This window comes from Rhinolophus ferrumequinum, chromosome 21 (genome assembly GCF_004115265.2).
Source record: "Rhinolophus ferrumequinum isolate MPI-CBG mRhiFer1 chromosome 21, mRhiFer1_v1.p, whole genome shotgun sequence".
NCBI lineage: Eukaryota > Metazoa > Chordata > Mammalia > Chiroptera > Rhinolophidae > Rhinolophus > Rhinolophus ferrumequinum.
Window position 1 is genome coordinate 34,316,785 of NC_046304.1, and position 26,386 is coordinate 34,343,170.

General features: G+C 44.8%; 1 protein-coding gene across 2 annotated transcripts in view; it reads left to right on the forward strand.

Annotated features, from left to right (window-relative positions):
* The first annotated feature begins 2,555 nt into the window (after window positions 1-2,555).
* TTLL6 (tubulin tyrosine ligase like 6) overlaps window positions 2,556-26,386 on the forward strand; it is a 28,288-nt gene continuing 4,457 nt past the window's right edge. The window contains exons 1-13 of one of the 2 annotated variants that reach the window (XM_033090826.1): window positions 2,556-2,833; window positions 3,776-3,894; window positions 4,022-4,152; window positions 5,611-5,767; window positions 6,559-6,702; window positions 7,296-7,381; window positions 12,391-12,616; window positions 13,938-14,113; window positions 15,652-15,840; window positions 16,689-16,866; window positions 17,826-18,104; window positions 25,249-25,618; window positions 26,088-26,341. In XM_033090826.1, the coding sequence (XP_032946717.1) occupies window positions 3,874-3,894; window positions 4,022-4,152; window positions 5,611-5,767; window positions 6,559-6,702; window positions 7,296-7,381; window positions 12,391-12,616; window positions 13,938-14,113; window positions 15,652-15,840; window positions 16,689-16,866; window positions 17,826-18,104; window positions 25,249-25,618; window positions 26,088-26,296 (2,166 nt within the window). In that variant the 5' untranslated portion in view covers window positions 2,556-2,833; window positions 3,776-3,873 and the 3' untranslated portion in view covers window positions 26,297-26,341. Of the gene's footprint in view, window positions 2,834-3,775; window positions 3,895-4,021; window positions 4,153-5,610; window positions 5,768-6,558; window positions 6,703-7,295; window positions 7,382-12,390; window positions 12,617-13,937; window positions 14,114-15,651; window positions 15,841-16,688; window positions 16,867-17,825; window positions 18,105-25,248; window positions 25,619-26,087; window positions 26,342-26,386 lie in introns of those variants that run through there. The other variant, XM_033090827.1, reaches the window with a different exon arrangement.

The following is a 26,386-nucleotide window of genomic DNA, read 5'->3' on the forward strand; positions in this document are numbered from 1 at the left end:
AGGGGAGTGGAGCTGGCTGTTTACCTGGAAGGAAGGGAGCAGCCCAAGGTCAAGATTTCATGTACCTTAGTCCTCTTGAACTTTGCCAAGAATGTGCCTGTTCCCTGGGAAAAACTGACTCTCAAGGCCCAGGTTTCATCGGTTAGTTGCACTGAGCACTACTCTTTCTCCCCCTGCTCAGGTGTCGCCATAAAGGGACTTGGGTGTAAGTGGCAGCCCTCCTCAGCAAGAGGGAGACAAATGGTAATCCTTAGCCGACTTAATAAGTGTGCCTCCCTCTTGTGGGCGATTATGAGCATTCAGTGAGATGGTGTATATGACAATTCTTTGAAAAGCCTAAAGAACTATACCCTCGTAAGGGCTTGTTATGAAATGATTCATAGGTAACCTCCAAGTTAGAGGGTTCCCCCAATTTTGGTTTGGAAAAGGGGCAGAGAGAAGTGGCAGGGTGTGGTAATATTAAAAACATGGCCATAAGCTATAAAAGTTGTCTAGAATGAACACGTTTGGTTGCAAAGGGGAGGTGATTCCCAAGAGACTGTGACTCCGGTGAGCGTGCTGTAATTGCATATTGCTGGTGGTAGTCCAAATTGTTGGAATTCCACTGGGAAACAATGTGGTGAAAGAAAGAAAGAAAAAGAGAGAGAGAGAGAGACAGAGGAGAGAGAAAGAAAGAAAATCAGAAGATACAAAGTTTTCATATTCATTAACCTAGTCATCTTGGTTCTGGATAAAGATCTTAAGAAATCCCAAAGAGGTAAAAGGCCTTCTATACATGAAAGTGTGCATTTTAGAGCTATTTACATAATAGAAAAATTGGAAGCAGCTTACATTGTCAACAATAGGGCAATGGTTCATTAAATTCAGACACATTCCTTCAGTGGGGTGTTATTACACAACCATTAAAAACTAGAACTATGTAAACTTTGCCATGACCAAAAGGATATTTATGATGTGATCTTAAGTGAGCAAAAAGCAGATACAAACTTATTTATTGTGGTTACAATGATATGAAACAATGTTTAGAAATTAAGAATAAAAGAGAATACACAAAAGGGCCAAAGTAGGGTAGAGAAGCTAAAGATGATTTCCCACCCTACCCTTTCCTATGCTTCCTTTAATGTTACAGTAGCATTTCAGTCATACTAACAAATTAAAATAAATTGTAATAAAGATATTATGAATATCTTTTTTAAAAGCCAAAGGGAAGGACAGGTAATAAGTATCAAGAGGACTACAGGCATCAAAAGAGAGAGACTGAAATAGTGAGGAGGTTGGCAGGGTTTGGGAGGTGAAGAGAGGAGGGGTCAGCACCAGAAAATTGGCTTTATGGCTGTAGAAGCCTTGGATGTGAAGTGAATAGGAGGCAGTTGATTGGACCTGGGCAGTTCTGGATTATCCAGAGGCCAATGGAGCACATTCCTAAGGATCACTGAAGCAGGGGCATTAACAACCATTTAAAAAATGATTTGATATTTCAAATTTCAAGCAAACATCAAAGAAGTCATCATGGGGGTGGAGGGATGAGAACTTTGCTTGACTTCTTACAGGTATTTTGCATTTGGTCATTTTTTGTTGTTGTTGTTTTTTGGAATTGAAGGGTCGGGAAGACACCAGAGCGTTTTCTGTGGTGGGGGTCTCTGCAGGTCTGCATCAGGCCCTGGGCTTGAATCTTGTTCAATCAGCTGCAAGTCAGTCCTGCACTCCGTGAGCACCAGTTGCTTTCACTCTCAGGCCAGCAAATTGCCTGCAGGAAGTTCAGTGCAGTTCTGAGACGGTTAACAGACCTCCGCAAAGCACCTCATCTGCACCCACTGGGACTAACTCCCTCAGCTAGGAAGGCTTAGGGCGTGGTTCTGAGGCTGTCTCCAGACACTCACTCACTGTAATAATAAGATTGTTTACCAGGTGGTGCCATGCATAGCACCTCAGCCAGCTCCTGAAAACCCCAAGAGGGAAAAAACCAAGGCCAGGGTTGGCTAAGTGAGTCCCCAAGGTCATTGTCAGTGGCAAAAGGTGGAATCAGCTCCCTCCCAGAGCCTGCAGCAATGGTGGAAATAGGGTGGCATTTTATAATCAGTGTAAATAGGGTGGCATTTTTGAATCGCAGTCTGTTGCCTGGTCTCAGAGCACCTGTCGACCACCCCCATGAGAAAGGGAGGGGGTTCCCCTGCAGTGGATCCAAGTAACTGCTGCTTACTCTGCCTTCTCTCCAATTTGGGCCCTTATTTCCCCAGAGTCGCCTCCCAGCCCCCGGAGATGCTCCAGTGCCTGCCTTTGGAAGGTGAGGAAGGAACAGAGTCAGAAAAGAGGGAGAACAGTCCCTCAGAAGATCAGAAAGAAATCGTCACCCTGGCTTTAGTGAACACTGGGAACTCGGAGGTGCAGGAGGGGCTTCAGAATGCCCCGCAGCAAGGCAAGAAGAAGAGGAAGAAAAAGAGGTTAGGATTGAAAGATGGGGAATGGGGATCTATGTTGGGAGGAGCAGGAGGGACCTGGGAGGATGGGGGCCTTGGCTGCTGATGAGTGGGGGAAAGGAGAAACTGAGGAGACTGTCAAAAAGCACGCCGCTTTTGATGATCGGTTTTATAGAATCAAATTGTAGTGTAATCTAAAACCATACTTTACCCTAATCTTCATTCTATTTGTTTAGAATGCCTTTTTATTTTTTTAATTGTAGTATATGTGGGTTAGGTTTCATGCAGCCCCACCTGGGACAGGATGTGGGCAGTCTCTTTTTCTGGCAAGTGTGTCTGTCTCTGTCTTGCTGCTTTCCTTTTTCTGTTTTCCAGATGATTGGTGATCAATCTAGCCAACTGCCGATATGAGAGTGGTGAGCACCTGCATTTAAGGGATCGATGATGGGGACCCACTGGATCCCCCCAAAGGGTCGGGAAGGGTCACTCATATATTTTTGAGGATGAAAAGGGGTGTCTCCAAATCCTAGTCTTTGCTTCTCCCAGCGCATTTAACTATTTGACTAAGTTGGGAAGCTCATTCCAAGGAAATTTGGGTTTGACCATAATGGTGTGTACTTCAGCTATCTGTAGTTCTTATACATGGTTGTTAGGGAATCTGACTGTAGAGAAGGCAGCTGTTGCTGCAATCCATGCTTCTTTGTTAGAGTACAAGCTCCAAACTGGCAGTTCATGGGCTGAAGGTGACTTACAGACCTACTCTGTGCTACAGAGCAGAAAGTTGTTGCCGTTATTTTAATTTTGAATTTGGAAGCTTTAGGCTGGTCCTGACTCTCCTGGTTGCTACAGGCACTTTCCAGGCCCCTGAAGGCAATTGAGTTTGTGTTGGAATTAGCTCCCAGTTGTCGATATTATCAGGGACAGGAGAAGAAGGATGTGATAGCATGTATGTAATTTTGAAATACATTGTATACATTTTTCCCTGTCAATTTACCTTACTGATTAAGCTTGGCTGTCGCTGATGTTAAGGATTTCAGTTTATATTCCCTGAATATTTAGTGCTTAGTGTTTGGAGGAAAGCCAAAAGCCAACTTCCTGGCAAGGGGAGGCCAGGGCAGTTAAAACATTCATCCCAGATAAACTTCTGTGGGGATTTTTGGGCATATTCTTTATTGTTCAATAGCTTTCAATTCTCTGTGTTCCTTTCTGGGCAATGGTGTGTCTAGGCAGGAAAGGACGGCTTCTAGTTCCAAGGAGCCAATGTGTCTTGCTTCAGTGCTTGGTCTGGGAGTACGTAGAAGGGTAAGCTCCCTCACTTCCCGGGCTAACCAGCCTCTCTTTCTCCAACTCCGCGCCAGTGCGTAGGGCTGCCCAACAGTACGGCCTTCGAGAGGGAGGGGAAAACGACGACTGGACGCTCTATTGGACTGACTACTCGGTGTCACTGGAGCGGGTGATGGAAATGAAAAGCTACCAGGTATCTGAGTCAGAGCTGGTCCTCAGCACGTGTGGCATCGACCCCGTGGGGTCCCCACTGTCCCCTGAGGGGATCTTGTGGGTAATCGCACGTCCCCATTGTTCATGAATTCTGGTTTCCTTCGTAGAAAATCAATCACTTCCCAGGGATGAGTGAAATCTGCCGCAAGGACTTGCTGGCCAGGAATATGAACCGCATGTTAAAGATGTTCCCTAAAGATTTCCACTTCTTCCCTAGGACCTGGTGTCTTCCTGCTGAGTGAGTGCCTACCTGTGCTCCTTTCTGCTCCTGATTCCCGGCTGCTTCTTTCCCTTTCCACAGGATCTCCCATCTTTCCTAGTCAGGAAGAGAAGGGAGAAAGGGCATGGCCAATGTTGAGGAAATACAAAGCTCTGCCTATAAAATTAGATGACATTGAGGGGCTGGGTGCTTTGCAACCTGTGCCTGCAGTTAGAGTGAGAATTTGTTCTCACCCTGAAAGCTGTTGGTTTTGAACTTGTTCCAACCTTTTAACTGCAGTTTCTGAATTGTTAAGGACCATGAGTACTTTAGCAGGGAATGGGGTAATGGTTAATGCCCAGGTGAGGAGCAGGGAGGAATGCCTGACCTCTGTCCGATGGTAGTGCCATGGATGGCAGTCAGCCTTTCCCCATCTCTGGTCTCACTTTTTCCATCTTAAAACTGGACATCCATTCCTAGTACATAAAATACTCTGGACCACACCTCCAAGAAACAGGAGACATGTGAGATGACATGAACATGACTTGGGTACAAGCTGATGTTTGAGATGAGGTGAAGGGGACAGAGAAATGTTGCCATCAGAATTATACTCACATGGCAAGGGCCTCAGAGAACTCCCACTTTCCCCTCTTTGCCCAATGCTTTCCCGAACCAAGAGCTCCAGGGTTCCCAGCCTTTCCTAGCTGTCTGGAGCAACTTTCAGGGCTTAGCAGCAACTTAGAAGGAAATGTCTTTGCCATCAGGTCAGCAGGCGCCTCCAGATTTCATAGCCACTGAAGAACATTGCAGTTAAGCGACCTGCAGTGGTCACAAAGCTCCTTTGAGTTAAAATGCAAAACAAGAAATATAGCAAGACTGAGATTTATAATCCATTAAGTTGGTTTCTTTATTTCTTCTGATTATACTTTCTTCAAAGTTTGTTCAAAGATAGTCTTTGCCCTCTCACATTCTGGCCGAAGTGGAGATGTTACAGAGGAAAAGCTGAGCCCAGGGCCGGGGAAGAAACAGATTGATTCAAGGCCACATCGCTTGGGGCTTGAGCCAGATTCAGAACTCCAAATCTATGTACAAACTCAGGAAGTCAAACTCCTTGGTCATGGCTAACTTTATGGGGTGTGCAGCACGTATCAGCACCTTGCCTGCATTATGTTATGTATGAGATAGGTGTTATTATCCTCACAGTATAGACGATAGAATTGAGGCTTACAGAGGTCAGGTCTTTGCAAAGGGCTACGCAACTGGTAAGTGGGATAGCCTGGGTTCCAATCCAGGCCTGAATTCCCTCCAAAGCCTACCCTCTCTCCACTGTGTGTGCTCTGCTGTCTCTTCTATGATCCGACCTGTGGGTGTCTTTCAACTCCAGGACTTTTGTCACATGAGATCGTTTTTGTTGTTGTTGTGTTTTATAAAGAACTAGCCTTCCTTTTCACTGCTCCCCAACTAAAGGTGTGTATCATTCCCTCCTTGTTCTGGTAGCTGGGGAGATTTGCAAAACTACAGCAGGTCAAGAAAAAATAAGACATACATTTGTAAGCCGGATTCGGGCTGCCAAGGGAGAGGTATATTCATCACCCGGACGGTGAAAGAAATCAAACCAGGGGAGGACATGATCTGTCAGCTCTATATTTCAAAGGTACTTCCTCATTGTGATTATCTATTTGTCCCCACAGCGACCTCAGTCTCAAGCCCCACTGGACCAAATGTGAAATGAGGGAATGGAGGGCAAGGGTTGGGGTGAAGCCGAGTCCTGTCTTCTGCCTTGGATTTGTCAGCCCAAGCCTTCTGACCAGGGATGTGACATATGCCTGGGCCACAGTGTCCCTCGCCCCTGCACCTTTGTCAGTTGGTCTGGCCCTACCAGGCTGCTCTCTTGCCTCTTAACACGACAGTTGGGAGGCCCCAGCTCATTTGGGACAGGGGAGTAGTCCTGGAGAGATAATGGTAACGAGCTTTATTCCATGACTGGAGGTCAGAGGTCACAGTAGAGCCCATTGCCGGAAGGGAGCCCTCTAGAAGTATGTGTGGAAGGGAAGCATCAGCCAGCACTGCAGATCAGCATTGCAGAGAGAACTCTTACAGAACTGCACCAATAACATAGCCCTGGATGGTGACAGCATATTCTTCATCACAGGATTTGTTAATGTTGTCTTGTATAATTGCCAGGAGATCTCTTGGAGGTGGTTACTCATGCCATTTGACAGATCAGGAAACTGGGGCACAGTGTGGGTTAATGACTTCCACAAGGTCACATGGCAGGTCACGGAGCCCAAAACCCCTTCTCCTCCCCAGCCCTGGCCAAGTCTAACACTGTGTAACACTAGGCAATGTTGGAAATCACGCCAGGAAACCCAGGTGGGGCGCTAATGACCTACAAGTCTGAATTTCTCCTCCAATGCTTGTGTGACTTCTGTTCTTTCCTCCCAGCCCTTTATCATCGATGGGTTCAAGTTTGACCTACGGGTTTATGTGCTGATGACATCCTGTGACCCTCTCAGGATTTTTGCATACAAGGAAGGACTGGTCCGCTTTGCCACAACCTCTTACTCCCACCCTTGCACAGACAACCTGGTAAGCTCAGGGGACATGCCGCCTCCCCATCTTCCCTTAGCATGATTAAAAAAAAAAAAAAAAATCAACCCTAGTTAAATCCACATTCTCAAACATTGTGGATTGTGGATGTGGCTATCATTTGCTGAACACCTACTATGTGCCTTCCCAGGAGCCCTCAGAAATAGGGATTATCACTTCCCTTTTACGGAGAGTTAATGAAAACCCAGAGAGTGTAAGACTTGTCCAAGGTCGCAGAACTAGGAAGAGATCAGGCTGGGACTCGTGGCTACTTCTGCCTGACTGCAAAGCCAGTGCCACAGTTCCATGGTAGGAGGGGAGGCCTTGGGCGAACCCTCCCTCCTCCCACACCCCCAGTCTTCTGAGGTGTCCCTCAGGCAGGGCACGACCCACTCTCAGGAGGAATTGGAGTTTCTTATACTCCAAGCTGTAGGATCATTATTCTTATTTCCTCTGTCTTGCCAGTTTAAATAAGGCTGAAAGCTTCCCCTTTCTTCTCCATCTCTAAGTCCCAGGGACCGTGGGAAGGCACAGAGAGGAAGTGGGAGGCCTGCCCTTCCTCCTGACCCCACACACTTGTGTCTCTTCCCCAGGATGATATCTGCATGCACCTGACTAATTATTCCATTAATAAGCACAGTTCCAATTTCATTCGAGATGCTCACTCTGGCAGCAAGAGGTAAGGAAGTGGCTTTACTTCTCTTCTCTTTCCCTGCCAGTCTCAGAGCTGCTCTCTGGGATTCTACCGAAACCCTGCCAGTCCCCATCCGTGTTTCCATCTTGGATCACATGGTCTCAGAAAACGTTTCTTTGCCTCTAAACCCAGAACAGACTCCTTAGTCTCTGCCCTCAGGCTGTTAATCATTAAAAGAGGGCCACATCGTAAACCCTAGGAGGATGGGAGGAGGACAGATAAACATGAACTATTTCCCTGGCAGGATACACACACACGGACCAAAACGTTCTTGTTACAGTTGGCCCTTCTGACATTTCCAAACCAACAGATATTTATTGATTGCTGGTCTGCCTTGGGAAAAGGATATGCCAGGCAATTGTTCCTAAGCTTGTGTTTCCCTGGGGTTTGCTCCAACAGAGATTCTCAAATGATGTGTCATGATGCCTGGTGTGACATGCCATGTGGCTAGCTGGCTTTAAGATTCTCCAGAAGGAGGAGGAAAAATGAGAGGAATGCATGAGTATCTTCCCAAGCATCTTTTACATGCATGTTATCGTCTAATCCTGTCTCATCTGAGTTTTATGAAAAAGGAGGGCTTAAAAATGTGAACATGACCAGGCAAAGGGGAAAGAAAAAGGAAATATTTATGGAGGCCTCTTGTGTGTTGGGGCCCAAGCTGGATGATTTGTGTGCATTTTTTTTAAATTGAATTTTCAGAACACTATGGCAGAAGCATTATAATCTACCTTTGTAGGCGGAGAATTATGAATTAGGTGCCATCTCCATTTTACAGATGAGGAAACTGAGTCTCAGAGAGGTTAAGTAAGTTGCCCAAGGTCACACAGCTATAAATGCTAGAGCAGAGGAGAAGGTAGATCTGTCAGACTCCAAGACACATGCTCCTTCTGCGCCAGGCTTCAAAGGACTGATAAACAGGCAATCTGTTTGGCTTCAGAGCATCAGAGAGGCACGGGAAATTTCACGAACTCCTTCAGTGGCAGAGCTCCAAAAAACAAATGGAAAAGTAGATTAAACCTACTTGAAGGGGACATGTTGGGCTGGGTGGAAGCTATCTCGCCTTTCAGAAAGCACCAGCCGCCCATCTTGCCTGAAGCTCTTCCACCTTGTCTCCCCACCTGCACTGAGGGCACCAGCAGAAACTCCTGTGCTGTTGCATGTGGAGCTTCAGTGCTCAGTGAGGCCTGACTTCCAGTCCCGCTCTGACTTTTGGTAGCTGAGTCACCTTGGGCAAGTGCCTTCATCTCTCCAAGCCTCCATTTCTTCTTGGTCTGTAAAATGAGGGTGATAGGACACCCTACCCTGCCCTGCCGTACCCTCCTCACGTCCCAGTTACTGTGAGACTCGAGTGACCCCTGATAGCAGCGTGGACAGTTCTTATGATTCATGTTATTTTTCCTTAGTCTAAGGGTGTGTGATCGAAGGGCCCTCATTTTCTTCTTCTTAGGAGAACTGACACTCCAACAACAAGCTTACGGCCCTCAGGCTTTGAGGGAGAGGGTATCATGGAGGACTAAGGTGAGGGTGTGCAGTACTGCTCTGCCGCCCTCCATTCCCCCTCCTTCTGGCCTCTTCCTTCTCCTCATCCCTCTCTCACCGCAGGTCTGGCCTCACCCCTCTGTTCCTCACCCTTCTGTTCCTCTCCGTGCACCCTCTCTGCTGGAGCAGTCATCTGCTCCCCTGGCCGCCACCCTGCCCTTGCTCGTCTCAGCCTGTGTCCCCTGAGCTCCAGGCCCGTCTCTCCACGACTTCACCTGTTGCCTCCCACTTAGCTTTTCCCAACATGGCTGTGTTCTGTTGGGAACTCTCCTCGCTTCCACCTCAGCGTTCCAAACTGGTTCCCCTGCCCAACTCCCCCGTTTCTCCTTTCCAATTGGTAGGATTAGACTTCGGTGTCATCTTGGATGTTTCCTTTTCCATCGAGTCATTGAATCCTGAACATTCCTCCTTCAAATGTCCCTGCATCCCTTGCCACGAGGCCCAGACCTCACTTCAGCCTCAGACCTGATGGCTCCATCGGCTTCCTCGCTCTTCTCCCTGGCTCCAGACACCTCTGCTTACCCTCTCTGTACCCCTTTTTTTCATCTCCAAAATGACATAATAAAATAGGAATCCGGCTGGCCAGCCTCACAGAGATGTCTTAAGGACCGACTGAGATGATGGGTTTGAATGGGCTTCAAAAACAATAGTCCCCATGCAAGTGGCGGCTGTTATTATTAGGCATCCCATACACTCATGGCTTCCACTCTCAGAACCGTGTGGCTCCCGGGTGCCTAGAGCATCCGGTTCAAACTCCTTTGCTCAACCGAGTATAATTTGATTGACCAGATCGCACTTTCCACTATTATTACTACTACGCTAGTAGTCAACATTTCTTTCTCTCTTTTTTTTTAAAGTCATTTATTTATTTATTTATTTATTTATTTATTTATTTATTTATTTATTAAAGAGGGCGCAGCTCACAGTGGCCCACGCAGGGATTGAACCGGCAACCTCGGTGTTATTAGCACCACCCTCTAACCAGCTGAGCTAACCGGCCACCCCAACATTTCATTTGTTGAACACATGTTGTACACCAGGCACTGCTCTAAGAAATTTACGTACCTCACTCAACCCAGTTAATCCTTAGAACTACAGTATATTATGAGCACCCCGATTTTGCATATTAGGAAACAGGTGTAAAAAGGTTAAGGTTCCCCAAGGTTGTGCAGCTAGGAAGTGGTAGAGCTGGAATGAAAACTCCCGAGGCCAGGCCCTTAACCACTAGCAAACACTGCCTGTTCTATTCGCTCCATGGTATTCTTCTACCAGGACACTCTTGCTCATACTTGACAGACAGGCCTTGCTCATTCCCGCCTCTTGGCCTTTGTTCAGCTCCAACCGAAAACATGGGAGAGCATCCGTGAGGGCCCTTCTGTCTTATTGAGCTTCCACGTGCCTTCTCTGACCTGGTTCTGGATTCTGGTCCAGCCAAATAACCACTGTAGTATGGGCGAAACCCATCTTCTCTGTGGGCCTCTGTTTCCTCCCTTATCAGATGAGAGCATTGGGTTCCACCTCTAAGGACAAGCCTGTGGAATCTGAGTCTAACCACGCACTGTGACCTTTCCATCTCTGGACTCCCACCACCCTTCTGGTCAACATCAGCCAGAGCCCATAACTTGCTCTTTGCTTAGTGCACATGTTTGTCTTGTGTCCCCTGTTGTACCTAAGCCCCTTAAGGGTTAGAATGGTACTCTGGCCTTCTGGGTACTTCCTATGTTGCCAGGCGGAGTCCTCCTTTCTTTCTCTCTCTCCCTTTTCCTTTCACCATTTTTCTTCTTTCTCTTCCCCATCTTTTGAGACAATCTGCTTCTCATACTGACTGCTTCACTTGCCCCCAACTCCCCCCTCCCCAGCCTGAGGCCAGCTGTGCCCCTGGTCAATCCCCCACCAGGCTGCAAACTCAGGAGGAGTAGCGGAGAAGACAAAAAACCTGGACACCTGGAAGGCCTCTGGGGCAGAGACCAGGTCCTCTTTATCTCTCAGGGTGTCTGGCACTTACTGTAGTAAATTGAATTGACTAACCACTGGACATTATGAAATAATTTACACAATATATACTCATTGTGATATCCCTGAGTTATCACAAAGAGGTTATGTTATGATTCACAATGTCTGTTATAAGAAGGCAAGGAAGTATATAATCTACTTTGGGAAATTTTATTTCCCAGTTTGACAGTTTAAATACATTTTTTTTTTTTTTGCACTTAAAAGGATTGGCTTCAAGCAATCTGGAAAATTCATTTATGTGCAACACTCTATTCCCTGCTGATGGCAGGTAGAGGATATGGGCCTCGATATTAACTGTCTTTATACAAATGCATCCTTGGTTGTTTCAGATGTGTGTTGACTTCCCAAATGGTCCTTAGGCTTCCCATGACAAAGGTGGTATTTTCTTGGGATCCCCTCCCTGACTGAGCTTTGCATGCACAGCAGGCCCTTGAAATGTGCGTTGGCTAACCTACCCCACATCCCACTTTTTTGACTATATTGGCTGGGGTCCAGTGAATTCTTTGAACGCAGTGAGCCATGTCTCTTGTCTTCTCATTTCCCTCTGCTCTTCACTCCCTACCTCTGCTCCTCCCATTTTTCTACTTCCCACTTCAACTCTCTGTGCACACACGTCTGCATGAGAAGGGGTAGTTGTCTGTCCCATCATAGTCTTTGGACCTGTTGGATTCTCCCTCTCTCTGTCCTGCCAGTGTGGAGCTGCCTGGGGCATCCCTTCAGGTGTTTCCTCATGAACCTCTCCCCATGGGGTAGACATCCTCTGATCTCTGTGACAGGGTTACCAGCCATCTCAACTGGCCTGCAAGTGAGGGGTTTCCTGGGATGTTGGACTTTCAGTTCTAAAATCTGGACTATCCTGGTTTGCCTGAGGCAGATTGCAACCCTGTCTGTGGAAGTGCCCTGGGGCTGCCTTTTCCCTGTGGGTAGTCCTAAAACAAAATTTCTGTGTCTTTAGTGTCCCCAGAATCCTCTGAGATGGCTGAGGTGGAACTCAGGTAGTGGTGTTCTTCAAAGGCTCCCTAAATACTTCTGATAAACACCAAAGGCTGAGAAATTGCCACCAAAGCAAAACCATGATGTAGGATGTTGGTTTTTTATTTTTTAAGTTCATCCATTAAACTTTCTACTCAGGATATTCAGTCCCAGCCACAGCCCACGAGTGTTTTCTGGGTCACAGTGAAAGTGCCCAGGCAGGTCTTAGCATGTCATTATGTTTGTGCCCACTCCAGGGTTGTGGAGGCTTGAGGACTGTGGCCCCATGCATGGCTCCCACAAGCCCCTCCTGAGCTGACACAGCCCTGATGTCACCCTGGCTCCCGTAGGTCCATCCCTACTGGCTCAGGGGCTTTATCTCCTCCAGAAGTTTCTGGTTCACAGTATGCCATAGGCTTAGGTGACCAGAGGTGGGCCGCCCTGACTTATGACCTGTGATTCCCCTCCAGGAAGCTCTCCACCTTCAACATGTACATGGAGAGCCATGGCTACAATGTGGAGCAGATATGGAGAGATATCGAGGATGTCATCATCAAGACCATCATCTCGGCCCATCCCATCGTCAAGCACAACTACCACACCTGCTTCCCCAGCCACACGCTCAACAGTGCCTGCTTTGAAATCCTGGGCTTTGACATTTTGTTGGACCACAAACTCAAGCCCTGGCTGTTGGAGGTAGGAAGGTTGGGGTGGGGGGGGGGGTGAAAGCTGGCCCCATTACGGCCAGCCGGCTTCAGGCTCATCTCTCCCCCCTCAGCTAGATCAGTTTAATCAACTTCCTGCGCCCATCCCTCTCTGGTGCTTGCTGCCTGGGGCTTCTCCCTTAGCTAAAAAGTGGCCACCAGAGGGGGGTAGACGTCCGGGAATTAGAGAATCCCTGGTGCCTTTCTGAGGTCCACCCAGACTTGGAAACTCTGATCTCAGGCACAGAGTGATTCTAAAGACAGGTCTACCTTTTTGTAACAGAGTCATCTCCCATGAAGGGGGTATTCTTCATCAAAGCTGGGTTGACGATGTTCGAGGTCAGATGGGAGCTGCCAGGCCTGGCTCTCAGGAGCCTGGGCCACTCAGTTCCAAGCACCAACAGAGAATGGCCTGCTGTCTATGGCCACAGGAATGGGTAGGGAGACACTCAGTGACTTTCCTGCCTCCCCCAGACCCATGGATGGTGGGAAGAGGAGGAAGAGAAGCTTCTGGGTAGCTGTCTGTCTTCTGGATTGAACTTGTGCCCAGCAGCGCTTTCAAGCGGCCATTTAGTATGCACACAGGGAACGGGGGTGTGGGTGTGGGTGGGATGTACGTCAGAAGTACTAGTGCCAGCTGCCAATGACACAGTCAGCCTTCAGAATGAAGAACCCAGAATTATAGATCAGATTCCTGGGACCTTGCCTTTCCTCCGTTCCCAGTCCTATTCCTGTGTGTGGGTGCTTCCCCCTCACCCACTGTTTGGAGCTCTTACCAAAGAGCCGAATTAGCCACCAGAAGCAAGCCTTTAGAAACTGCTAGAAGGTTTCACATGCCACATAGTGCCTCTGAACAATATGGACTTTTCTGTAAGCAGGAATGAATCCTCTCTCTCCTCCCATTTGCCTTCCCCCCAAACCCCAGGCAGGATCCTGAATGCATCACTTCTTTCTACTCCCTACCTTCCCGACTGGCCCTTCGGACTGCCCCCTTCCATTTGCTCTATGGAATGCACAGTGCACGTGAGAGAACACACACACCAGATGGAGGGCTAAACAAAGATAGAGCACTTCCTGATGCTTCTCAAGAAGAATGGACTAAAATAAAAGCTAGTTAAACTAGAAGGGGTTCCACTTCCTCCTTTCCTCACTGTGGCTCCAGTACAGACCTTCTCTCCCTCTCCCTTCCTCTCATCTTGGTAGCCAGGGCCCCAAGGTGGGCTCAGGTAGCTCCCTGGAGGTGGAGCTTTTGGTCTCACTCCCTGCTTTCACTCTGGACAGTCCAGCCCCCAGCTGCTGTTTTGCCCTCACAGGTCAACCACTCTCCCAGCTTCGCCACCGACTTCTGGTTAGATAAAGAGGTGAAGGACAGTCTGCTGTATGATACCTTGGTTCTGATCAACCTGGGAAGCTGTGACAAGAAGAAAGTCTTGGAGGAGGAGAGGCAACGGGGGCGGTTCCTGCAGCAATGTCATTCTCGGGAGACCAGGTACAATAGGGTCTCCTGCCCTCCCTAGAGACCCCATTCTTTATGACGTCTCTGCTCCCAATAAGACTGGTCTGTCCTGGTCCAAATTACTACGCGACAGCCGACTAGTTATGTGACCTTTATGTCACCTTTCTGAGCCTCAGTGTTCTTTCTGTGAAATGGAGCTAATGATACGTAAGGTTGATTGGGGAGGTTAAATGCGGTAATGTATCTAAAAGGCCTGGCACTATAATTTGTGTTAGAGACTATTAAGAATTTTGCCTGCAGTTGGTGGGGAGAGGGGTCCATTCTTACAAATGATAATCCTACTTGGAAAGTTAGTTTGTATTTGCAGAATGTGGCAGTTTGAGCAGTTTTACTGTGAATATTCCTTTGTTCCTAAAAACAGAAGATTTAAATTATAGATGTAACTATATACAATGGATATGAGCTTATTACTATCAATGAATATTCCGGAATTACCAATACCATTCCTTTATTTTTACAAAAAGAAAGATGTGCCTGTCCTATCCCAGGTTTCTTTGTTGGCGGGAGCTAATGTGTTTCTGCTCTCTCCTGGACAACATTTGCCTTTTACCAGAGGCCTTCTGCAGAGTGAGTCTAGTATCAGAAGACCCGGAACCTGGTCAAGGAGATGCCTGTGTTGCTTTTCAGGTCCCACTGTGGCCGCTGCCCTCCTCATGAGTGGAGCCAGCCTGGTCCTTCCAGATTAAACTTCTGGAACTGGGGCAATAGCATCTATGTTTAGATGGCACTGTGTTTCTCAGAGCACTTTCACGTGTACTATCTTCCCTGTAAGGAGCCTGGTAGGCAGGTAGTGTGGGGTGTTGTATGGTCCCATTTTTGGAGCTAAGGAGACCAAGACTCTGGACTGTTAAGTGGCAGGTCTGGACCCACAGCCCAGGGGCTGTGCGGTGGGATTCTAGGGTGCCGTCCACTGTGCCAGCTTTCTCTAAGCTCCTGGAGGAGGAGGCAGCATCAGTCAGGGAGAGGCCAGAGACCTCTGAATCATTCTCCTTATCATGACTTAGCCACTGATAGCTCAGTGGCTCTTGGTTTCCCTGCTATAAAAGTGGCTTATCATTTCTCTCTCTCTGAATTCTGTCTCCTGAGGGGGCTGTGAGGAAGAATGAGATCATCACAGCTCATAAAAGCTCATCAAGCTCATCCAAAAAGCCCTCACATTTAGCAAAACACAAGCTGTCATTCTCCAGAGAAGGCTAATAGGGGCTGTGATTGGGAAGGTGGCAACAGTCTTTCTCATCAAAACTAAGCCACAAGGGAAAAGGTTTTCACTTGTAACAGGAGAGAATTTGGTGAGCTGTCGGAAGACTATTCTAACCAGCTCATAGTGCATTGTGACACTGGCCATCCCGGAAGGGCTAGAATTTCCTCTCAGGGAAACACTTAGGAAATGCTGATTGATCACTGTTTTGTGCAAGGTCATTACCTGGCCCTAGATGTCTTCCAGCTTGGCCATGTCCTTTCCATGAATTAAGTCATGTCCCAATGCAGCCCTGTGTTCTGCTTCCCAACAGGATGGAGGAAGTCAAGGGTTTTCAGGCCATGCGTCTAGAGAAAACTGAGAAGTATGAGAAGGAAAATTGTGGAGGGTTCCACCTGATTTATCCCAATCTGAATTTGGAAAAGTATGAGAAGTTTTTCCAGGACAACAATTCCCTCTTCCAGAATACAGTTACCTCCAGGGCCCGGGAGACGTATGCCCGGTAGGCAGACACCCTCGTGGTGGGCAGGGTGTTGGGAGGATTGTGCTTGACTTGCTGGGTAAGTGGCCTGGGACCGCGAGGAAGGTCTCTGAGCTTCATTCCCCAACCTTGAAGTTGCCAGGGGAACATTGCTTTAGTCTCACAAGGACCAGGAATCATAAGATTCCCTGGCATGGGTGTGGATGTGAAGCAGCTCACCCCTGAGACAGGCTCCCCGACCCCCACTACAGAATGCCAAGTCCCTCAGAGCTGCCTCCTGGATTCATGCAGGTATGAAAACTAGGAGCTATAAGGGACTCATCCCACCCAATCCAATCCCGACCCACCACCTCATTTTATGGAAGGAGAAGGCAGAGTAGACATCATGCAGCAGATAGTGACAAGACAGGGACCAGAGCCCCTGTCTCCTGACTCATGTGACTACGTTATTTTCACTACGTCACTGGCCAGAGGCCCAGGATATGAAGTGGGTCAATGTGGGAGCCCCTGACTTTGGCCTCCTGTGAGACCCTCTTCTAAGCACCTGCCGTGTATGCCATCTGGCCTACTAGGAGGTGAGGCGAGAGATTGGGTTGTGGGGAGTGGAGTGGAGTCCCCTTCTTGTGCATCTCTCCTTGGATATTATTCTCCAGACTGGGAGTGGTAGGGTTGGAGGGATGACTCTCCTCCACCTCCTGCTCTGTGACCTTCAGTCCCTTGTGCAGACTGGACCTGCTGGGGGAAGGAAGGTGGAGCACTCCGCTCTTTGCTCAGTCTTGCCCACCCCTCAAGAAGAATGCCCACATTTAGGGATGGGTTAGGCAGCCCATCCCTATCCTACGTGACACTCACTGTTCCTCGATGGGCAGGCAACTGATCCAGGAGCTGAGACTAAAACAGGAGAAAAAATCCTTCCAAACTAAAGAGAAGAAGGTAGAGATGCAGGGGGAATCGGCAGGCGAGCAAGCAAGAGGCAAGAGCTCGAAGAGCTGGCAACAGACACAACGGCAGAAATACAAGGCAGCTACCACCCACGCCTCCAAACAAGTAAACTGGGAAGGGAGGGGAGTGTATGTACCCAGCACCCTTCCCCGGCTGGGGCCAATCCGTGGGGGGATGCTGAGGAGACCACTACTCAGAGCCCAGACACACTGAAGGAAGGGGGCTGCCTGGAGGGCTGGGCCACAGGAGGGGCAGCCCAGAAGTCCCAAGGAGCCCAGCGTCCTTCAGAGGATCCCTCCATTCAGGCAGAGAGGACGCTCATTTTTCTGTCCTTCTTGCCTCCTCCAGTAGGAGTTAGCAGCTGGGAGGCTGAACACAAGGGAGTGGGCTCCCGGACTGCATGTACTCATTGTGCCCACCTCCGGTTTGGATTGGAACGCTCCCTTCCAGCAGGCCAGGGGCACAGCTGAGAGAGAAGGCCACAGGGAAGAGCTGCTGGGAGGCAGGACCCTCAGAACATTACACAGGGTGACTGACCACAGCTGGGTCCTCCCAGCCTGCTCTCTGCTCAATGTGTGGACCAGGTCCGGCTGTGGGCCAGCTGTCCAGTTGTCCTGTGATCTGAATCTTTGGATTCCCCCTTCTCTGCCTAGTTCTCTCTTCTGGCTCAGTGGAAATATTCAATTGACTTTTTAGTCCATCTCCTTTTTCTCAAAGACTTACCTGAAGTAACAGGATTAGAGCAGTGTTTCCGTTTGCTTGTTTTAATAACTTTGTTAGGGTCATGAACTATTTGAGAATCTAATCAAAGCAATGGAATCTCTTGCCATAAACGATACAATTTTAAAACCGCAGTTTATGTGGCTCAAAGACCCCATGAAACCATCCACGAGCTCTCTAGGAGTCCCTGTACCCCAAGTTAAGAGCCTCAGATTAGAGAGACTTTGATACCAATTGCTTTCCTTCTCTTTATCTCTACTGCACCTACCCTTGAGTGCAGATGAATCTGGAAGTGGACAGAGCTGGGTTCCCATGGGCTGTATGTTTGGTTTCCTCCTTCCCAGCACCTTCAGCCATTGACATTAGTGTCCCGCACACCTGACTTACTCTTGAGTGTCAGAGATGCAAAGAAAAATGAGACAGACAGCAGCCTCGACCAGGAGATCCCCAAGGAAGATGGCCCTGCTCCGCCTAAGCTTCCATCTGCGAGGCATTACTGCTCTGTACCCGACCTGAGGAATTCAAGCCTTCTCTGCTGCTCCAGGCAGGAGCTCAGTAAACTCATCTCCAGAATCAAGGCAGTCACGTCTGCCTCTGCAGTGAACATATTCACTGGCACGCTGGTAAGTAGAGTGTTCTACCTCCCAGAGGGCCGAGCTCAGGGGGTAGTGCTCGGGTGGCAGTGGTGGGGGCCTTGCTTTCTGGTCCCTTCTTTGCCCCTGACTTGCTATGGCCTTTTGAGTAAGCCACTTAACCTCCCTGGGCCTCAATTTCCCCACTTGTGAAGGCCAAGTTGCAGAATGGCATAGCTGCTAGGAGTAGAGACCTATACTTTTAGGGCTTTTAGAAAGGCCACCTTAAAAAAAAAAAAAAGGTCAAATATATGGTGATGGAAGGAGAACTGACTCTGGGTGGTGAACACACAATGGGATTTATAGATGATGTGTTACAGAATTGTACACCTGAAATCTAAGTAATTTCACTAACAATTGTCACCCCAATAAATTAAAAAAAAAAGAAAGAAAGGCCACCTTATGCATCCCCACTTTTTACGCAGGGTACCACCTATTGTATTAGTTTCTTAGGGCTGCCGTAACAAATTACCACAAACTTCGTGGCTTAAAACAAAAATTGATTCTCTCAAGTTCTGGAGGCTAGAAGTTTGAAAACAAGCTGTCAGCGTGGCCATGCTCCATTTGAAGGCTCTCCAGAGAAGATCCTTCCTTGCTTCTTGCTAGATTCTGGTGGTTGCAGGCAATCCTTGGTTCCTTGGCTTATGGCAGCATAACTCCAATCCCTGCCTCTGTCACCACATGGATTTCTTCCTTATGTTTCTCCTCTGTGTATCTTTACCTGGTCTTCTTTAAGGGTACCAGTCATTAGATTTAGGGCTCATCCTAATCCAGTATGACCTCATTTTTAACTTGACTAATGATATCTGGAAGTAACCTATTTCCAAATAAGGTCACATTCTGATGTTGTGGGGGTAGAATTTGGGGAGGGGGACACTATTAAACCCGCTACTGCACCTAAACAGTGTTTCTCAAACTCCACTGATGGATGGACACCATTTGAAGGAAAGAAAACTTATAGACTTAAATTATTTTTATAAATCCATACAAGCATAAAACCAGGTACAAAATCTCTATACTTAAAAAAGCTCTTAAGCACCTACAAAACCAAACCCAAACAAATACCAGTAAAATTCAAGTCAAAAATATTAATTTAATGTGACAGTGATGCGCTGTTTTTACAGAAACTAAGTTGCCACGTGAATGTGGTCCTGGCAGCTCTCGCACAGGTTCTTTAGTGTTCATTGTAGTTAGGCCCACTACTGGAAAATCAAGTGCAGTATAGAGTAGTGCAATGATTTTAATATTCCTAACCATAGCCCACAATAGAAATCCATTTTATTTCACAGTCCATCACGTACATACACAACTAGGAAAAAATTTCTAAAACGGTGCTTAGCCATACTAAATATGGTGACTCATTTGATATTTTTTGTTCTGTGCTATTCTGTTCTATTCTTTTGAAATATCAGTTACAACCCGCTAAATTAATTTCATGACTGACTAGTAGGTTTACAACCCATAATTTGATAAACACCTTTAAGAGAGTATGATTTCGAGCTTCATGACATTGAATTTGGCAGCGATTTCTTGGATACGACACCAAAATACTGGCTACAAAAGCAAAACTAGGTAAGTGAGACTACATCAAACTTAACAGAGTGAAAAGGCAACCTGTGGAATGTGAAAAGATATTTACAAACCGTATGTCTGATAAGGGGTTAGTATCCAAAATATATAAAGAACTCTTACAACTCTACAACAACCAAATAACACAATTAAAAAATGAGCAAAGGACTTAGACAATTCTCCAAAGTGAAATCAGCCAGTCAAGAAAAAGACAAATACTCTATGATTCCACTTATATGAGTAGTCAAACTCTAAGAAACAGAAAGTAGAATGGAGGTTGCTAGGGTCTTCAGGGAGGTAAAAAGTGTAGTTGTTTAATGAGTATAGAATTTCAATTTTGCAAGTTAAAAAGGTTCTAGAAATCTGTTGCGCATCAATGTATGTGTATATAGTTGACACTACTGTACACTGAAAAATGGTTAAGATAGTAAATTTTACATTATGTGTTTTTTAAAACACACACACACACACACACACACACACAAGTAAAGAGTATGCTTCGGGGATCTGGCTGCCTCTGTTTGGATCCTAGAGTCTCCTTTTCTTATATATATATGACTTCCATCAAGTCACTTTAATCTCAGTAACTAGAGTCTCAGTTTCCCTATCTAAAAAAATGGGAGTACCTACCAGTGGATTACTGTGAAGATTAAATGAAAGGATCCATGAAAATGTTTATAGAGTAGTGTCTGATACATAGGACGCAAGTAAGCATTAGCTATTTTAATATTACTGCTACTTCTTAAGACTGCCTTTGTTCTTTTCTCATTAACCTAAGACTGAAAGCAGTACTACTTAACTGTAAAGAGATTTAAAAAATAAAGCAGGAACATTTTATTATTTTTTTCTTTTTTGAATTTCATGTGCAGAGGGTTGATTTAATGAAAATCCTTGGTTCAGGATGTTGTATCATACTTGGTTCATTCGAAGCCTTTGCCTGTTTTATTTATTTACTTTTCCTTTTTCCCTATGCTCACCTCCCATTCTCCTATCCACCATCTTTTGTTAGTATGTTTTTCCTTGCAAAGTAGGGATTTTTAAAATACATGCATTTAAAATTTATGTAAGTGTGATTTGGTTATTTATCACATTCCATGTCGTAGTTTTTCTTGTTGAACCCCAGTTTTTCTTTACTTTTTAAAAAAATGAAATTTACATGCACTGAAATGCTCAAATGTTAACTGTACAATTCTGACAAATAAACATCCCTGTGTAACCCATAGCCCTATCACAATACACAACTTTCTGATATTCCAAAAAGTTCCCTCCTGTCCTTTCCCAGGCAATTGTCCCCCTGCCTCATAGGTCCCTCCTGGAGACATCCACTGTCCTGACTCTGACTTTTGTTTTAACCTTAGATTAGTTTTACCTATTCTAGAATTTTATGTAAAGGGAATAATGTAGTTTATATTCTGTTGTGTCTGGCTTGTTTAGCTCAGTATTACATCTGTGAGATTCATTCATGTTGTTGGGTATATCATTAGTTTGTTCTTATTTATTTATGAATTGTATTCTCTTGTGCAAATATACTGCAGTTTGTTTATAATTCTCCTGTTGGTGGACATTTATGTTGTTCCCAGTTTTTATTTTTTTTATTGCTATTGGGATTAAAGCTCCTATGAACATTCCTATATAAGTCTTTTTGTGGAGATATGTTTTCATTTCTCCTAAATAATTACCTACGAGAAGAATTTCTGGGTCAAAGGGTAGATCTATGTACAATTTTATAAGAAACTCCAAAACCTTTATTTAAAGTGATTGTATCATTGTACATTTCAGCCAACAATTAATGAAAGTCCAGCTGTTCCATCTTTGTCAACATTTGGTGTTATCTGACTTTTAAAGTTTTGCCACTCTAATGGCTGTGTTGTGATTTCGTGGTTTTAATTTGCATTTCCCTGATGATTAACTATGTGGAGCACTTTTTCAACTGCTTATTGGTTATTCATATATCTTTCTTTGCTGAGAGTCTATTCAAGATTTTGCCTCCTGCCCTTTGAAAAATGGGATTTTTTTTTACTATTGAGTTGCAGGAATTCTTTATATATTCTGGAAATCTGCCTATTCTTATTCTCAGTAGTGTCCTTTGATTAGTGAAAAATTTTAATTTTGATGAAGCTTATCAATTTTTCTTCTATGGTTATTTCTTTCTGTGTTTTATCTAAGAAATTTTCATGTATTCCCAGGCCACAAAGATATTTTCCTAGGATTTTTTAAAAAACTTAATGGCTTTAGCTTTGTGTATAGGTCCATGATCCATTTTAAATTAATTTTTGAGTATACTAGGTGATGGGAAGCTGAGTTTGTTTTCCCCATATATATATCTAGTTCCAGAACTATTTGTTGAAAAGGCTTTCCTTTTTCATTGAATTGCTTTTGTGCCTTATAAATTCTAGTAGTTTTTTCATTGTTGGTGAAATTTAGGATTTTCATCATAATCAATGATGTTATCTTCAAATAAAGATGTTTTACTTCTTTCTTTCCAATTTTTTATGCCTTTTATTTCTTTTTCTTGACTTATTGCACTGTCTAGGATTTCTAATATAATGCTGAATAGGAGTGGAGAGTGTAGACATACTTGCCCTGTTTCCAATCTTAGAAGGGAAACATTCAACCTTTTACCATTAAGTATGATGTTAGCTGTAGATTCTTTGTATGTGTCCTTTATCAGTTTGAATAAGTTTATTTCTATTTATAATTTGCTGAGAGTATTTTAAAATCATGAATGTATATCAAATTTTATTAAGTGCTTTTTTGGTATCAGTTGATAGAATCATATGGTTTTTCTACATTAGATGATTAATATAGGAGATTACATAGATTGCTTTTTGAATATTGAGCCAGCCTTGCATTCCTGGAATAAAGGCCACTTAGCTGTGGTGTGTTATTCTTTTTACACATTGCTGGATTCAGTTTTCTTAATGTTTTGTTGAGGATTTTTGTCTGTGTTTATAAGAGGTATTGGTCTATAGTTTTTTTCTTTTCTTCATCTGTCTTTTCTATCAGGTAACGTTGACTCTATAAAATAAATTGGGAAGTGTTTCCTCCTCTTTTGTTTTCTGGAAGAGATTGTGTAGAATTGTCATTATTTCTTATTTAAATATTTACATAGAGTACTCCAGTAAAACTATCTGGACCTGAAGATTTCTTTTTTGGAACATTTAAAGCTATAAATTCAATTTTTTAACAGTTATGTATTTTATTTTGAGTGAGTTTTGGTGGTTTTTGGTGGTTGAGATATTGGTCAATTTTATATAAGTTATTGGATTTATGTACGAAAAGTTGTTTACAATAGTCCCCTATTACGCTTTGAATGTCTGCAGAGTCTGTAGTAAGACTCTCTCTTGCATTTCTGATATTGGAAATTTGTTTATACTTTCACTTTTTTTTCCTTTGTAAGTGTTGCTAGCGGTTTAACAATGTATTGATTTTTTTTTCAAAGAACTGAGTTTTGGTTTCATTGTTTTTTCTCTATTATTTTCCTGTTTTGGATTTCATTGAGTGTTACTCTTTATTAATTAATGCTTTCTTCTGCTTGCTTTAGACTTACTGTATTTTTTTTTCTAGTTTCTTAAGGAGGAAGCTTACATGACTGATTAAAACCTTTTCTAATATAAACATTTAATGCTGTAAATTTCTCTCAGTGCTGCTTTAACTATATACCACAATTTTGATAAATCGTATTTTCACTCAGTCCAAAGTATTTTCTAATTTTACCTGAGAGTTCCTTTATTGCCTGTTTTTTTTAAGTGTAACACATTTAGAAATGTGTTGTTTAATTTCTAATTGTTTGGATATTTTCCTGTTACTGATTTCTACTTTAATTCCCTGTGGTCAGAGAACATACTTTATATGATTCCAGTTTTTTTAAATTTGTTCAAGTTTATATTATGATCCAGGATATGGTCTCTTTTAGAGTCTATCCCATGTACACTTCAAAAGAATGTGTATTTTGCTGTTCTTGGGTCGTGGGTCAATTAGATCTATTTGGTTGATGATGCTGTTCAGGTCTTCTATGTCCTTATTAATGTTCTGTGTACTGGTTCTAGCAATTACCGAGAGAGAAATGTTGAAATCTCCAACATAGTTGTGAATTTGTCTATTTCTCCTTTTATTTCTAGCAACTTTTTCTCCATGTAGTTTGTAGCTTTGTCATAAGGTACATACACATTTAGGATTGCTATGTCTTGGCATATTGACCCTTTTATCATAATGTGATGTCATATGTCTCTTACTCTACTCCTTTTGTTCTGAAGTCTACCTTGCGTATATTCATAGAGCCACTCCAGCTTTCTTTTGATTAGTGTTTGCATGGTAGATCTTTTCCCATTAGTGATCTATTCTTTACTTCAGTTCTGACAGTTTTTGGTAAGCTGTTTATGGGCAGAGTTGCACATGGGCAGTTCGGGGTGATCCCAGGAATTCATAATCTACTTTACTGAGTCATGTTCCCAAATTCCTTCCTCTCCATAGTCTCTGTGGTACTTTCTGGTTCCCTGAGCCTCTTTTTCAGTTTTACGGTCAGCAAGCTAAGGTTTTATTTACCTGCTTTGTGACACACTTTTGCGACTATACCTACTCCCAGGGCCAAGTGGCAGGAAGTCATAGACAGAATAAGTATTAGGGGGTCACTCCACCCTCTTGGGACCACAGCTCTTTCACTTGGAGAGGAAGTTTCCCTCCCTCAGAGATTTAGGTTTCTTAAGCCCTGCTGTTGATTCTGTTACTACCACTGCTGCCACCACCTCAGGATTTCATGGAGATGAGGCTCAAGAGAGTGGAGAAAAGAAGGGAAAAGAAAAGAAGGTCTTTGAGCCAAAACTATAGGATTATTTTATTTATTTATTTATGTATTTATTTACTTATCTATTATCTGATATAATTTCTCCTTCACCTGAAAAACTCCCTTTAGTATTTATTATAATGCACTATAGTATGCACTTTAGTATTTATTATAATGCAATATGTATATCTTATATATTATAATATAAGATAGATATCTGCTGGTGAATTTGTTATAATGCACATCTGTCTGCTGGTGATGAATTTCTGGTTTTATTTATCTGAAAATACCTTTATTTAACTTTTCTTTTTTAAATAAATTTTATTGGGGAATATTGGGGAACAGTGTGTTTATCCAGGGCCCATCAGCTTCAAGTCGTTGTCCTTCAATCTAGTTGTGGAGGGCGCAGCTCAGCTCCAAGTCCAGTCACTGTTTTCAATCTTTAGTTGCAGGGGGCACAGCCCACCAACCTATGCAGGAATTGAACTGGCAACCTTGTTGTTAAAAGCTCGTGCTCTAACCAGCTGAGCCATCTGGCTGCCCCTCCAGAAGCTCAGGGACAGCTTGTTGTCTTCAATCTAGTTGTGGAGGGCGCAGCTCACTGGCCCATGTTCAGAGCTCACTGTTGTTCAGAGCTCACGCTCTAACCAACGGGCCACCTCAGACCTAATATTTCTTGCTACTGATGAACTCAGCTCTTAATCTGCTTGTTTAAATCAAGAGTGGCATAGGAAGGAGTTCTTTGCTTTCCACAGTCTCATTTTGGACTGTTTTCTCTTCCAGCCCTTGAGTTCAGTAGAAACCTCTCCAGAATCCACCACTCAGGTCTCAGACTGCCCTGAGTCTCTACTGAGCATGACCATGACAACCAGCTTTGAATGTAGTAGCCCAGATCTGAACAGGATTGGCTCCTCTAAATGCAAGCAGCAGCAGAATGCCCAGCACCTCATCCAGGAGAAAATATCAAAAATTTCTCTGCCTATAAAATCCCAGCACTTCTTGGGGAATCTGAACCCACGCTTGACTTCACTAAAGAATAACATGAAGAGACAGCATCTGCTATCAGAGATAGTCACCAAAATTCGACTGAGGGAGAAGTCCTCCTTATTCCCACATACCTGCAACCCGAAGCTGGTGTTGAGTAACCAGTCACGTGAGTGCCAATGTCTACAGGGATGTGCCAAGAGCTTAGGCGATGTAATAACCAACAGACCCAGTCCTAATCTTTGAGGAGCACCCAGTCTGAAAGGGGGGGGGGTGCATCCCCTGTCCTCAGGGAGACCCTGGCCTGATGGTGGAGACATAGTCCATGTTCTTAGGAAGTCCCTAGTCTTATTGGGAAGACAAGAAAGATGAAAATAGAATGCTATGTCTAAGTACCCTCTTCAACATTTCCTGGTTCTCATTCAGATGTGACCTATTCTGCTGAGTGTGTACCAGTTGGGGCCATTAAATATGAAAATACAGGGAAGAGAAACAATTTTGGAGAGAAGGAATAATGGCTGATTCTGATTCAAGATCAGATTTAGACTAGCGGACCCTAGAAGGAGGTGACCTTTACCAGGAATTTGTGCTGAGTTCAGCAGCACAAATTGATCATGCCAACGATTTTGCTTTTGCAGAAAACTCCTCCCTGCCCAGCAGCCGAAGCTCTGGTGAGAAGAGGCCACTGGATGTGTCCCCCCTCCTCCACTTGCAGAGTTCTCACAGCCATGATGTTTCTCTGAGGGATCTGCTGGTGGTTGCCACTCCAGCCCGACTGGATCCGAGGCCTGGCAGAAGCTATCCAGGTGCCATGAGGGACCTGTGTATACAGGATCAGGAAGCATAAAGTCACTGCCTAATCTCTGGCCAAAAAGGATGTGAGAGGCAGTAGGTAGGCCCACCCATAATCCCTTTATGTACCTGGTGCACTGGCAGG